Source organism: Bos mutus, chromosome 13 (assembly GCF_027580195.1).
Source record: "Bos mutus isolate GX-2022 chromosome 13, NWIPB_WYAK_1.1, whole genome shotgun sequence".
NCBI lineage: Eukaryota > Metazoa > Chordata > Mammalia > Artiodactyla > Bovidae > Bos > Bos mutus.
The window spans coordinates 66,072,878-66,089,039 of record NC_091629.1 but is presented as its reverse complement, the minus strand read 5'-3'; the positions used below and the strand labels follow the sequence as shown (position 1 = coordinate 66,089,039).

Below are 16,162 nucleotides of genomic sequence, written 5' to 3'. Positions count from 1 at the left end.
ATGTATGTGATAACAATATTTATTGGAAGACGTCTAAAAAAAATACTGTGTGGTTAAGCAAGATGTTAAGAAGATTATTCCAAATATTTCTAGAGTAGAACTTCTTTGTCTCTATAGCTGAATCTCCCCTGGCTGATCTATTATTACACTCTACTTTTCTCAGGTAAACTGGATCAAAATTCCAGAGTCATCTTTTTATAAATATATTTTTTTAATATTTTTATATACTCTTGTGTCATGTGGGATCTTTAGTTGCAGCACGTGAACTCAGCTGCTGCATGTGGGATCTAGCTCCCCGACCAGGGATTGAAACCAGGACGCCTGCTTTGGGAGCACATTCTTAGCCACTGGACCAGCAGGAAAGTCCCCAGAGTCATCTTTAACGTCACTGATTATTCACCCTCACCGCCTTTATGTTTCATCAGAGCCGGTCTTTACCGAGTCTTGCCCATTTTCTTTACACAATTCCCTCAGTTCCTTCCTTTTGGTTGCCGTTATCATCACCCCAGTTCAACCCCAGTTGATATTGCCAATGCTGGATATATAAGAGAGGTGGGTTCGATCCCTATGCTGGGAAGATCCCTTGGAGGAGGGCGTGGCAACTCACTCCAGTATTTTTGTCTGGAGAATTCCATGGACAGAGGAGCCTGGCAGGCTACAGTCCACAGGGTCGCACAGAGTTAGACACAACAGCAGCAACTTAGCATGCATGCAGACGGCCAGTTAACAATGTTATAATAGTTCAGGTGGACAGCAGAGTGACTCGGCCATACATATACATGTATCCATTCTCCCACAGACTGCCCTCCCATCCAGTCTGCCACAGAACACTGGCGTAACAGGAATTTGATATATGGTTCTCAACTTGGCAGAGTCCCAATAACTATGTTCTTGTTCTCATATTCCTGTTGGTCAGGGGCAGGGGAAGCAAATGAAGTAGTGCAAATTAAGATTGGGGACCATGGACATTGAATAAGCAGAAGAAAATAATATCAGCTAATGTGTGTAAGAAAAAGACTACCTCCAGGGGAGTGGGATGAATTGGGAGATTGGGACTGACATTTATCCACTACTGATACTATTAACACATATAAAACAGATTACTAATGAGAAGCTCTATGGCACAGGGAACCCTACTCAGTGCTCTGTGGTGACCTAAATGGGAAGGAAACCCAAAGGGGATGTATGTACACATATGACTGATTCACTTTGCTGTACAGCAGAAACTAATACAACATTGTAAAGCAACTATACTCCTGTAACGGAGAAGGCAATGACAGCCCACTCCAGTACTCTTGCCTGGAAAATCCCATGGATGGAGGAGCCTGGTAGGCTGCAGTCCATGGGATCGCTAAGAGTCGGACACGACTGAGCAACTTCACTTTCACTTTTCACTTTCATGCATTGGAGAAGGAAATAGCAACCCACTCCAGTGTTGTTGCCTGGAGAATCCCAGGTTCGGGGGAGCCTGGTGGGCTGCTGTCTATGGGGTTGCACAGAGTCGGACATGACTGAAGCAACTTAGCAGCAGCATACTTCTGTAAAAATTAATTAATAAAAAAGAAAAAGAATATATCCAAAATATTGCATTGTTTTAAAGACATGATTGAATGCTACTGTTTATTAAACTGTGCTCTATATAGTCTCATAGTAATTTAAACTTCATTTAATATTACATCAGTTCAGTTCAGTCCCTCATTCATGTCCGACTCTTTGAGACCCCATGGACTGCAACACGCCAGCCCTCCCTGTCCATCACCAACTGCCAGAGTTTACCCAAACTCACATCCATTGAGTCGGTGATGCCATCCAACCATCTCATCCTCTATCATCCCCTTCTCCTCCTGCCCTCAATCTTTCCCAGCGTCAGGGTCTTTTCAAATGAATCAGCTCTTTGCATCAGGTGGCCAAAGTACTGGAGTTTCAGCTTCAGCATCAGTCCTTCCAATGAACACCCAGGACTGATCTCCTTTAGGATGGACTGGTTGGATCTTCTTGCAGTCCAAGGGACTCTCAAGAGTCTTCTTAACACCACAGTTCAAAAGGTCAATTCTTCGGCGCTTAGCTTTCTTTATAGTCCAACTCTCACATCCATACATGACCACTGGAAAAACCATAGCCTTGACTAGATGGACCTTTGATGGCAAAGTAATGTCTCTGCTTTTTAATATGCTGTCTAGGTTGGTCATAACTTTCCTTCCAAGGAGTGAGTCTTTTAATTTCATGGCTGCAGTCACCATCTGCAGTGATTTTGGAGCTCCAAAAAATAAAGTCAGCCACGGTTTCCACTGTTTCCCCAACTATTTGCCATAGATGATCTCATTTCATCCTTATACCAACATACTACTATTTGAGTTTACAGATAAGGAAATTCAAGTTCAGAGAGGTTAAGGAACTGTCGTATTTTTATATAGCTAGAAGATAGCAGAACCAAGTTTTAAACCTATACTGTCTATCTCTAGAATCCTAGAATGCCGTTTTTCAGTGTCTTATGTGGTCCAACATGCCTGGAAGTGCAGTAGCTTTGATTCTGTTTATGTTAGTCAGACGAGTCGTCATTCCTACTCTAAGCCATTTTACAACACGTTGTAAAGTTCCTCTCCCAACCTAGAAAGTGAGAGCACACAGAGCCCAGTGAAGTCGGTATTATTGGCCCCATAATACCAGATAAGGAGGCTTCCCAGGTGGCACAGTGGTAAAGAATCTGCCTGCAATGCAGGAGAAGTGGGTTCTATCCCTTGGTCAGGAAGATCCCCTGGAGAAGGAAATGGCAACCCACTCCAGTATTCTTGCCTGGGAAATCCCAGGGACAGAGGAGCCTGGTGGGCTACTACAGTCCAAGCGGACACAAAGGGTCAGACTCAACTGAGTGACTGAGCACTTCCAGGAATTGGAAGCTCAGAGAAATCAATTAACTTTCCATTATCACACAGTTTATCAGTGACACATGGGAATCTGAACCTAGACAGTCCAATTTCCCTTCCCCTTCACAGCCATTTTGCCAATTTTAACATGGTTGTATTGATATTGGTTTGATGTTTCCCCCAAAAAGTAGTGTCATCCAACTTTACCCCATGTACTCTCCTGCTATAGGTGTGTACGCACACACACACACACACACACACACACACACACACATGTATATACACATATAAGCGGGAAAGTGAAAGCGAAAGTCACTCAGTCATGTTTGACTCTTTGCAACCCCATGGACTGTAGCCTGCCAGGCTCCTCTGTCCATGGGATTTTCCAGACAGAATACTGGAGTGGGTAACTGTTCCCTTCTCCAGGGGATCTTCCCAACCCAGAGACTGAACCCAGGTATACAGAGGAGAGAGATTCAGAAATAATATTCCAAGGAATATGAACTATATTTATCTTAATATATAAGCTATATTTATCTATGCAGTGGCTGGCATGGTTTGGGCTCTTAATTATCAGGAGTAACACTGGCTGTAATTGTAATAATGTTAGCAACATAAATGGCCCATGCCTGATTTTTGCCAGCATTCCTTTTTCCCCCAAGACAAGAAGACTGTCTGGTCCTGCCCAAACACAGAATATCTATAACTTGCAGACAGATGTCAATGAAACCACCTTTGCATGTCTATGCTTTTGATATTTCAAGGTACTAAGTAATCTGATTTTTAATAGTCTAGGGGATGAAATAGCCATGTGAGTGAGTGAGTGAGTGAAAGTCGCTCAGCCATGTCCGAGTCTTTTGTGACCCCATGGATTGTACAGTTCCATGGAATTCTCCAGGCCACAATACTGGAGTGGGTAGCCTTTTCCTTCTCCAGGGGATCTTCCCAACCCGGGATTGAACCCGGGTCTCCCACATTGAAGGCAGATTCTTTACCAGCTGAGCCACAAAGGAAGCCCAAGAATACTGGAGTGGGTAACCTATCCCTTCTCCAGCGGATCTTCCTGACCCAGGAATCAAACTGGGGTCTGCTGCATTGCAGGTGGATTCGTTACCAGCTGAGCTACCACTTAGTTATGATTAACTTTCTGTCTTTCCTTGCACAGTACCCCTCCCCCAAATCTGCGGAGCAGTGTCTAGCCGATAGTAAATATGACTACATATTTCCTAAATAAATGACAGAATTTCTCACTTATTTTCCTTTTAGACTTTGAACTAGAGGGACAAATACAGAAATTTTGATGAGCAGTTTAAAAATAATTTTTATTCCTTCATTTAAAAATAAATTTTTTTCTTTTAAAGTACTTTCATCATTTCTTGACACAACACTGATATCTTGGGGGTATTCTGTTTTACTTTATAGGGGAGTCATAATGGTTATCTATTTTGATGCTTGCACAATCCCCAAGACAACTCTGACTTTCTTTGGAAAACATCGCCATTTGCCTCAAAGTCTATGAGATTTCCTTCCCAGGACTTGGGACTGAGGTAAATTACAGTCTCTTTGGGTGAGCACGACTGCAACATGCAAATTCTGGCACCAAAACAGCACTTGGTGCTCAGAGAAATACAGTACGCTGGAGAGCAGAACAGATGCACAGAGAGAGAGACCAGAGAAGGAAAGTCCTGACAGGCTTGGATCCCAGTCAGTCCCTTCCAATGTCTGGGCAGAATCCTTGTCCTTAGGTTCCCTTGAGTTATTTCTGTAGCCTTAATATAAACAGCTCCTTTTATGGCTTAAGGCAGGTTAAACGGGTCAGTTCCTAACAAATGTGACAATATATTTTAAATGAAAAGTAGTAAGGCATTGTTTTAAATGCACAGATAACTTCTAGGAAATGTTGAGCATTGCAAGAAATACTTTCAGTGGGATTTCCTTAACATCCTCAGATGAGGCGACTGCATAGGTGTGCCCTGGCATCACCACCCAGAGGCAATCCACAGAAAAGAGCCTCAGGTTGGCTTGACAGCTGAGTGAAGAGTAAATAAAATGCTGGAGCTCAGCTAGTAGGTTAGGGTTAGAATTCACATCCCTCTGTTGTGAGCATGGGAAACAGGCACTCCTGAGCAGCATTTCTCAAAGTACAGTCCTGGGTAAAAGCACAAATCCCTGAACCGCATTCCAGAGCCAGGAAGTCAAAACATCTGAACGGGTGCAATGCATTCAGCTGCAGAATCCCATGGATAGAGGAACCCGGCAAGCTGTGCCCCAGGGGGGTCACAAAGAGGTGGGCACGATGAAGGCAACAGCACGCACGCTTGTAACAGGCACAACAGGTAACTGGCGTCACGCTGTTTCAGAATCTGCCATTCAGGATGTGGTGTGAAGACCAGCAGTGTCACCAGTGAGGGTGTCACCAGGGAACGTGCTGAAAATGAGTCTTGCCCACCCTCTTGACCTACTGAATCAGGATCTGCATTTGAACAAGATGCCCAGGTGATCCAGATGTTCATTAAAGTGGGGGAATCTTGCTTAAGATCATTAGTTCCCTGCCTGGTTGTACACTAGAAAGACCCAGGTCACTTAAACACATGACTGTGGTCTGAGTTCCACTCCCTGGAGACTCTGAATTAACTGCTCTGCAGGGTGACCTGAGTATAAGGATTTTTAAAATTTCCCCAGAGGATCCTAATGTGTAGCCAAGATTGAGAACCCCTGCTTAGCAGGTATGAGGAGATACACCCTAGGAGAAGAAATTCAGTTTGTCAAATGGATTTTAAAGCTCATAGAAGGGACAATGATCTGAAGATAGATTTCTTTTGATTTGAAGGAGCAAGACCCCAGAGGGAAAGAGAACTGCATTTCTTTATAATTTCCCGAAAAGACTGAGTGGTTTGGAAAATCACAAGACAGATCATGGAGAATGAGAACACAGAGTTTGCAAAGTAAACTGTAGAGTCTAGAAAGCATGCCACCCAATAACCTTTTGGGGGAAAAGAGGGTTTTTGCTACAATACTTCTCAAGCAAAACCCAAGAAGATTGCAGCCCTCTTAGGTGCTGGAGTAACAGATGCTTGGGTGGAAAATTAGCAATGGCCAAAGGAAGAATAAGCTTAAAGGCAATTTCTGAAACCTGAAGACCCTGACCTATGAGTCCCAATGGTGGCACAGAAGCACCTGCTGAGAAAGGCCAAAATAGGACAAGGAGGAACCAGGACACATTGAACTTTTGAGCAGCGGCCACTGCGCAAACCACTGGATTAATCACCGAAGCTTGAGCAACATGTCAAACACTGAGAGACTGAGCCATCCTTCAGCCAGAGGCCAACAGCTACAGGTTATGTCCTTGGTCCAGGAACCCCTTTCTCTATCCCTGGACAAAAGGCTCCCCACCTTTGCTGTTCCATTTCTTGGCAGAGTTGCTGCAGAGGGAGGAAAGAGAGAGTTTTGAATCCAAACACATATTTACCCAAGTGATATTAAGTCTTGAATCTAGACATGACTGCAAGATTGAGGTTTTCCAATACCATAGTGGGAATGGAGGCTTGAGGGTTAAAGGGCATTTGCTTATAGAAAAATGAGCAAAGTTCCATGTCTGATTCCTGAATTATGCCTGCAAATTTCCAATCTGCTGCACTAGCTAATAGGATCCAGCTACCTGCCCATAAGGCAGTTTTCCTCTCATTAGGTCCCTGGGGACTTGGTGTCAAGACAAAAAGGCTTCTTTGAATGGCATTCATTTTGTAAGAGGATGTTTGCAAGAGGATGAGGATGAAGGAAAATGTTACAAGATCATGAAGCATAAGCAAGCCATCTATAGCTGAGAGAGAACTGGAGCCAGAACTCAGGTCTACTAACCGAGATGCACCCATGAACTCTGAAACCCTCAAGACTATCTTGAGGTTAAGAATTCACCTAAGCAGCATGAATGGTCCTGTCTGAGAATAGGATATTTTCTCATAGACAGATGGATACACTGTATTAATATCATTAATCACTGTAAAGTGAATCAGCCTCAGTGGACAAAGTTACTGACCAGTGATGGCCTCAAGTGACCATTTGCTGATTGTTAAGAAGGATGAAAAAAGATATAATCAAGAGATGACATAGTTTGGGAAGACATCACATAGGGAATCTAATTTGGGGATTATTTAAAATAAAATATATATAAGACTCCCCTCCCCCAAAGAAAACCTAACCATCATTGATCAGACAGTATAATAAAACCTAAGAAAATAAATTTCACTAGATGCTCTTGAAATTGCCTCAGCTAGAACACATCCATATAGAATATAATTCTACATCTGCTACGAGCCCACTACAATGTTTATAGTGCCATGAAACATTTCTGGCAAATTTATAAGAATTTGTTGTAGTATCCTTTCTGCCCAATCCAGAGGGGAGAAGAAAGTTGAAGGATTAAAATTAGTAATGTATATTTCAGCAACCAGTTTCTCGGAATGCTGCCCCAGACCAGAAAAAAGCTCTACATATGGAAAATACTCAATGAGGATAGAAGTGATAGAAAGAGACAAGGTCTCAATAAATGGTCAAAACTGTCAGTGAACTATTAATGATCTTTAAGTATTTGTTGAAACCATCTTAAAATAACCAACACAAAAGGGAAAACTGAACCACAAAACCAAGAAGTCTAATGTTCTCTGCTAATAACCCTGATTACTGAAACAATCCTTTAAGACAAATTCGTACTTTCTGACAGCGTGCATAAAACATGAATTATCTAGCTGTGCTACATGGATTTCTGATGAATCCTCACAATGAATTAGGCAATCAAGAATTGTTTACGATCTGTATAAAGAACCAGTTCCTTTTGCTTTGCTTTAAAACAGTCTATCTTTGGACAACCCCCAAACACGGGTGGAAAATATTTATGCTCCCAAACCATGAGTTTTAGGACAGAAATGTTGAGGTTCATAAGTGAATTCATAGGAACTATGAGCTCAACAGGGAATTATAGGGTTAAAATAAATTACTCTAAAAAGGTCTCTGACGTAAGCTGTCTTGGTCGATGGAGACCAGATTACTTCAGGGTTTCAAATAAAAATTTTTGCTACAAAGTTGATAAGTTTTATGTCCAATGCAGTTTTTTTAAAAGCCATCTTGCTTTTTTAACATCATCTCTTGACAGGAAAAGGAGTGTTTGTTTTGTCTGTCTTCAGACTCTCCGGAAAGTTGCTCTAGAATGGTACCCAAAGAACCTGTGCATGCGCAAGCTCAGCCTGCACAAGAGAGCTGCTTAAACACGCTGCAAGGTCCAGAGAATGGTCCTTTCTAGGAAGCAGACTTTCTCATGTGAAAAGGAAGAAAAACTTACCAGGGTAATCATTCTTGTCTATGTCTGAATCTCCTCTTAAAGTAAAGCCGAATCCAGAAGGGACAGCCTGGGAGGCCCACACTCCTTGCAGAATCTGGGAAGGCCTGGTGTTTAAGCCATTCTTGTTCCCGTTGTAAATGAGCACTTTTCCTCTTTGATCCTTGCCTGCAAAGGGCGCACCAATGGCAACGTCTGCAGACAGAGACACATTATTTCTCATTAAAGAAGAATGTTTGAGAATTAAGTACACACAGCAACAATCCAAAGGGCTTCTTCGGTTTTCCAGAAAAAAATATGTAGGACTGCAGCAAGAGGAAATTATCCGTTGCCTTTCATCCATCCAAAAAATATTTACCAAGTGCCTACTATGTGTCCGGTACAGTGGATTCAGTGGTGAACCAGACACTGATTTTCAAAAGTTTATACTCTAGCGCAGGGAATAGACAATTTGAACAAAGAAATAATCAGGGGGGACTTCCCTGGCCTTCCAGTGGTTAAGACTCCATCCTTCCAATGTACGGGGCACGGGTTCAATCCCTGTTTGGGAAACTAAGATCCCGTTTGCTGGGCAGCATGGTTGAAAACACACACACACACACACAGAATCAAGGAAAGATTGAAAAGTGACAAATGCTATGTAGAGGATCTTAAAAATACTGATGTGATGGAGAGTGACTGGATTCTTATTTTAGATGAAGTGTTCAGACAAGGTGTCTATAAGGTTGACCTAGAAACTGAAGTCTGGGGACGAGATGAAACGAACCATGTGGAATCAGAAGGAAAAGCAGTCCAAGAAGAAGGGAAGACTGTATAAAGGCCCAGGGATGCAAGGAGTTTGGCCCACCTGAAGAGCAGCCAGAGGGTGGTCTACGTGGAAACTTAGTAAGGGATGGGGAAGAGCTGGGTCAGCGCACTGGGCTGGATAGACCAGTTGAGGCACATTTGCAGGGTACTTAGAGTTTCTTGTTAAAAGAAATAAACATCTTCTTTCACAAAGATTACATTCTTGAATGATGACATCATCCCATGATGTAGGCAAGAGTCATTTCATAGTCGAGGCCTCTGAGAAACTGGGAAAGAGCCCTATCGACCATCTCCCACTTAAACTTAGGACTAAATGAAAATGACCTTCTGTGTTCAACAGGATTGTTCTAAACAATGCACCTAACTACTTAGGTTTACATGAAAAAGAGCACCAATAACACAATAGCATAACAATTCTGTGCCACGGACATCACTGCGCATCCTCATTTTGTCCTCTATTTATCTTTGTTCCTAAGTAAGTCTGATAAGACTACATAAATTGTAAATTGATTTTTACTATATAACAAGGATCATAAACCCCCTTTCACTTAACAGGTAAGGATAAACTCTCAAAAAACTCAGCCTGTTGCAGAAGGAAAGGGGTACCTTTCTCATATCCTCTGAATCCATGAGTTGACATCTGTCCCCTGGTTTCATCCCATTTTGGCATCATTTTAGAGATACCAAGGCTCAGAGAGACAGAACCCCTTTTAGGTCATTAGAAATGTCTCTCTTAGCTCTCAAAAGTATCATTAAAGGTTTGAGAGAAAAGACAAAAAGAAGAGAAGAGAATGAAAAAGATGATTCCACCAATAATTTAGCATTATTTATTTCATTTGGTGTTCAGGAATAGGGCAGTTTTTGAAAGCAACACATCAGTTGAAGATGAACTTGTCTTTTTTTAAAAAATTTCCCTGGAACCATGAGCTTTTAATATGCCTTTATGTTTTATGGTGCTTTAAAAGTTACCATACATTGCTGAGACATGTTTTTTCAAAGAAATCATAAAAGTACATGACCATGTGCCAAAGGTATTAATGAATACTTTGATTTGATGAGAATACTCCCTAAGCTCTTTTGTTGGAGCAAAATCCTGTTACTCCCTTGAATGTCAAGAAACCCATTATACCTTGGTCCTTTAAGGCCCTGAAAATGTATGCAAAATTTTGTGTGAGCTGTCATGTTTTACTGAGAAGAGGGTACTTAGAAGGCATTCTAAGTTTGATCCCTGGGCCAGGCTCCTCTGTCCATGGAATTTTCCAGGCAAAAATACTGGATTGGGTTGCCTTTTCCCCCGCCAGGGGATCTTCCTGACCTAGGGATCAAACCCACATCTCTTGCGTCTCCTGCATTGGCAGGTGGATTCTTTACCACTGTGCCATCTGGGAAGCCCCAACATCTATATTAGCCCAAACTAAATAAAGTTTAAATTACCTTGAAATTTTAGATAATTTATTAAAGACCAATCATAAGAACTGTTTCACATACAGCACCGTGAAATCTGTTGCTTGCTTCATGTAACAGTAACATGATCTTATGGCACATAAGTAATTTCCATGCAGTGGTATAAATTACCATTGTATCCATCTTGGTTCAGGTCTCCTAAATGTGCCACAGCACTGCCGAATCTCCCGAAAACCTCGGTGCCTGCGAGCACCTGCGGGTCTCTGAAGATGAGGGCGCTCTCTTGCAGATACAGATAAACTTGCCCTACCTCTCTGGGGCTGCTCTCAAATTCACGTTCCATAAAGAGAGGTGCCCCAATCAGTATGTCATCCATCCTGCAGGGACCAGAGAGAGAACAGCACAGACATGAGCTGCTTTTGGGTAGACTTCTAATCAATGAGACGAGTACATTTCCACTGGTTTATTTCTTTTTCCAGGAGACATTTTACAGTCATCATATTTCTTTCATTGCTTTGTTATGTCTTCAGAATAGAATGCCATAAGAAAATAAGAGTTGCTGAATTATCACATTGAACCTTTCAAACTATGTTAAAAATGACTACTTTAAGAAAACCACAGATATTTCACTCTTTTCAGCTTTTTAGCCTATTTCCAGGAAACATACTTACACAAGTAAAACATATCAGAAAGACCTAACTAGGTTTTTAAAACATGGATGAAAATTTGTCCACAATTTATTTAATTGTACATTTATATTACGAAGTTTTCTTGCAGTGATAAGGTTTAAAATAAAGCCTATCCTCCTCTTTTCTTTCGGCACCTCCATTTAAATAAAACAGAGGCCAGAGAAGGTTCTCATACTAACTAGAAAGGCAGAAAATAAAATTTTCCTCCCAAATACAAATTTAGGTTTTTCCTTTGTGAAAGTAGATGTTATCACAGAAAACTAGTAGATAATTTTTCAGACTGATAACATTTCAAGAAAGAAATAGCAATTGATTGCTGGTGGTGGTGGTGGTTTAGTCTCTCAGTCGTGTCTGACTCTTGTGACCCCATGAAGTATAGCCGGGCAGGCTTCTCTTTCCATGGGATTTCCCGGGCAAGAATAGTGGAATGAGTTGCCATTTCCTTTTTCCGGGGGATCTTCGCCATTTTCCTTTTCCAGGGATCGAACCTGCATCTCGTGCACTGCAGGTGGATTCTTTACCAACTGAGCCACTAGGTAAAATATTTTCTTAAAACTATTCCAAATGCATTTTCTCACTCTGCTTCCATGGTCTGGGCCAAGAGGGAGGTAGGGACTGGGGTTGTTCCAAGCTTCGGGATTTTCCTTGGAGGAAAATGTTCAATTTCTTATGTATTTATTTTTAAATTTTCTGTTATTATTATTGCCAGGATGAAGAGCTATTTGTTATTTTTTGTATTTCTGTTATTATTATTGCCAGGATAAAGAGGTATTTGTTAAACACCTAATTGTGTGCACCGCTGCCTTGAAGTTCAAAGGCATGTAAATCCCCTGGTCCTCTAGCGCTGAGATTGATGGGGACCATTTTCCCATTCTCCAAAGAAGGAGCAAAGCCATACAATTGGTCCCTGAGGATATAACATGACAGGGGACTGACACATTGCCTTACTGTGTTTCTCACCGCCAACACTGGGGAGTTCTAGAAATGCAAAATTATTCGACCTATCATTGTGAAAGATTAGCACATCCGTGCAATCTTTGGATTCTTGGAGGAGTATGACAACATTGATTTATTTTCATAGAGATACAGTTCCCTAGATATTTAAGTGTAAGTCTTCTAAAATGTTCTAAACGCCAAAAAGGAGAAAGACATTTGTTCTCAATTTATAATTGTGTTCTCATAAAGCTGAGAGACAATAACTGTCTTGGATTCAATTGGTTCAATGTGCCTTGTAGAATATTTTGCACTTAGTGCCAAAATTATGTTAACAATAATACTACTTAACTGTCACAATATATATTATTGTTTAGGCTGGTGTTTTAAAATCTTGATTTAAAACTCATTAGTGAATTCTGAGGAGAAGGCAATGGCACCCCACTCCAGTACTGTTGTCTGGAAAATCCCATGGACGGAGGAGCCTGGTAGGCTGCAGTCCATGGGGTCGCTGAGAGTCAGACACGACTGAGCGACTTCACTTTCACTTTTCACTTCCACGCATTGGAGAGGGAAATGGCAACCCACTCCAGTGTTCTTGCCTGGAGAATCCCAGGGACGAGGAAGCCTGGTGGGCTGCCGTCTATGGGGTCGTACAGAGTCGGACACGACTGAAGCCACTTAGCAGCAGCAGCAGCAGTGAATTGTGAAATCAATTTAATGGGTCTTGACAAGCAATTTTGAAAAATGAAATAGAAAATATGAGTGAATGCATGGCACATAATAAGAGTAAGTACTGTTCCGTGAAACCTTCTGTTTCAGTTGTGTGTGTATACTGGGTTGCAATGTCAAATGTATTTCTAATTATGAACCCACAGGCCAAAAAGCCACTGAAAAACTATTGCAGTAGGCCATGCATGCTATTAGGCTATTTCAAAATTTATTTTTCAAATCCTTTTTTTGAATAGACTCAATTCAAGTTTAAAGTTTAACAATATTTATTAGTAAAGGATGCTTTTCACTGAACTTCTGAAAAAGCAGTTGTATAACAGCTGGGTACTATTCTAGAAATATATAATATATATATAAGATTATATAATCTCAAAAAAGAACAATGATGAAGAAATACTATTTATGATGAGGTTTTCACTAAAAGCCACTTTCTCTGCTTGGGTCATGTGGGTGGTTTGGATGAGATCTAAGGTATAAAAGTAGGATATATACACTAAACTTCATCTTATCTGAATTGTCTAATATTTGAGCATAGTTCTTTTTCAGTTTCTATGCATTTATTTGTGTCTCTTTTTTATGTCTAAAAAAGTATTATGTCCACTCTAACAATATAATGTAAGACGCAGGTTCTCGTCCTTTCACGTGTTGTTAGAGGCAAAACATTATAAATATTTTTCTGAAGAGAAAAGCATAAATATACTGAGAGAAGGGGGATGAGGGAACCCATCAACGAGAATATTCATTATGAAGAATCTGAATTTAAGTTTTCTACAGCCAAATACATTTAATATGTTGATTTAACTTTAACCCATAAAATTTTCCATTTCTTCTTCTTTCTCAACAGTTCTTAGTGTATGCTAATACCCAAGACTGATTTTCAGAATGTAGTTATTTATTAAGAGAAGGCAGGTTAGGAGGCTTTATATTAGAATTGATATCTAATCGATATAATTGTTTTATGACAGGCAAAAACTAATATGGCTTATCAATTACATTACGGAAATCAATTTAATCTGCAGCTTCTTTATGCTTTAATTTTCTAGATTTTCTGCTTAATCGCATCATAACAATTTCTCCTCTTTGAGAGAATCCACTTGGACTAAATCTGGCACCAAAACACAGTTACTCAAAGCTGCTTCCTTTCAAATAAATTTTCTCTAAAGTGCTCTCAAGTTAACCAACTGCTAAGAATCTCTAAATTTAGTTCCTTTGAGATCTGCCGAGGCTAGGACAATCCAATGGATTAAATTGTATTTCTGTGAATTTCTGAAATAGTATAAATACTAAAAGGGTCAAAAAGCCATAAGAAAATAAAAAACAGATCTGCTTAAGTTCAAGAGGAAAATACTATCTCCCTTTGTTGTTAAGTTTGTCCAGAAATTCCTAACAGAGTTTACACAGAAAGACTTCACTGCTCTGGTTGTTTTAAGATAACTAAACTGAAATTAATTTCAGCAGCTTGTGAATATTTTCAAAACAGTCCCAGGCTTGACCCTATCAATGACCAATCAGCATGCACACAACTGTTTAGTCTAAATTTTTGAAGTCTACTTCTGATACCTGGGTGTTTCTTTAAATAAAAAAGATACTGGGGAAATCCTCACCAGTTTATTAATTTGGTCACATTAGTTAATGACACCACCTTTTTTCCCCCGTGGTGGGTTTTGGAGCATTTGTAGGGACTTTGCTTTTGTTGCGTAGTGGGTAGATAGGATGACGTGTTTACTAGGTGATCTCACATACACTAGTACTTAATTATCCCTCAGATGGAGAAAGGAAAGTCTGCTTCAACCCCACAGAACCTGGGTCCTAACTTCTGAACCGTGAATGGTCAATTAGTTCGGTGATGTTCTTAACCCTAGTCTGAGTCACTGCACAACATTCACTCAGGTCCAGGACTTGAAAGATTTGGGAAAATTAGAGATTGGGTAAAGAATAAGAATTAAATTTCAATTCTAGTATGGAACTCTGCTAAATAATGTTCACTTATCATTCCTTAATCACTGATAAATGCTGGGAAAGCTAGAAAGGGCTTTGTGAATTTAAAAAATTGTAGGAATTATAGATTCTCTAAAATTATTTATGAGTTAAACTAATGACAGAAGCCTAGTATGCTTAGTTTTAATATAATCCAACAAACTGATTTTTCTTATAGGCCATGACATTAAAAACCATTGATAACCAATTTTTTTAGCATCATTAAGGACAATATTAAAGTTCTTTGGGTGAAAATAACTGAAGTTATGATTTTATATTTTTTGTAAAGTAGAAGTCTGCATTTCTTTATAAAAATAATGGAAACTAATAAAATGCACATTTAATAAACAGATTCTCATCAAAGCCAAAACAGAGTAAAGACTTAAACACAGGTTTAAGTGCTAGAACAGAGCTGGTGTTTAAAGGATGCTCAACAGATATATGTTAAATGAAAGAACAATAAAAAGATATTTTCCAAAAGATACAAAAGTTACCAAACTTATCTCCAATCATAGGGCATCACATAATAAATAAAGTTCATTTCTAGCTATACCACGGTCATAGCTAATGTCTGTCAATGATGTATCTAAAGTGCTTAGCCCAGATCTGGGAACACAGTTAAGATTTTTTAGAGCTGTGCTTCTTATGAAAATGTAAGCTCCATGAAAGCAGAGCCCTATTCTTCCTTACTCATCGCTACATTCTGAGCATCCAAGAACTATGTCTGGCATATAGTAGGTGCTCCAACAATACTTGTTGGATAGATAATCAGTTCATCTCAATTTATTGGTTTTCTTATTTAATCATTTGTTTAATCTGTCAGGTGCTTTTAGTGGATTGAGAGATGCTTAATAATGTTTCTTTGAAGTAATGACTTAAACACAACCATAACTTATCATGCTGTTTGATCCAAGTTCAACTGTAATTTACTGCCATAATCTGAAAAAATAGCATTATTATTTTATCTTCTGCATGGATGTTTCTAGTATGCAATAACAGGAGAAACAATATTTATGTGCAAATATTTTATGAATGAATCATGTGCTAAAAAGAGAGATGAGCAAATTCCTCAATGGCTATGGATTTCAAATGGCCAAGTACTATTCAATTCATGAAATTAAAGATAAAACTAAGTATAATAGTGTTTTCTTAGAAGTGCAGATGTGGTAAAGACATTAAAAAGGATGATAGAGAGTTTTTCAGTAGTTATATCCTCTTGCGCTGAAGTAAAAAAAAAAAAAAACAAGAGAGCCTCTATCTTGTTGAGGAAATATAGAAGGATGTATTTCATGAAGAAAAAAATATAACATCTTTAAGGATGACTATAATATTCAGTGAGTGAGGAAGTTCTTATAAACTTACCCATCATTGTTAACATCTGATACTGCAACTGTATATCCAAAATAAGATGCCATCTGCAAAGG

General features: G+C 39.8%; 1 protein-coding gene across 1 annotated transcript in view; it reads right to left on the bottom strand.

Annotated features, from left to right (window-relative positions):
• ITGA8 (integrin subunit alpha 8) overlaps positions 1-16,162 on the bottom strand; it is a 188,970-nt gene that overhangs the window by 121,639 nt on the left and 51,169 nt on the right. Inside the window, exons 11-13 of the mRNA XM_005910374.3 lie at positions 16,101-16,153; positions 10,579-10,784; positions 8,200-8,391 (exon numbers count right to left, since the gene is read on the bottom strand). Coding sequence (XP_005910436.2) covers positions 8,200-8,391; positions 10,579-10,784; positions 16,101-16,153 — 451 coding nt within the window. The remainder of the gene's footprint in view (positions 1-8,199; positions 8,392-10,578; positions 10,785-16,100; positions 16,154-16,162) is intronic.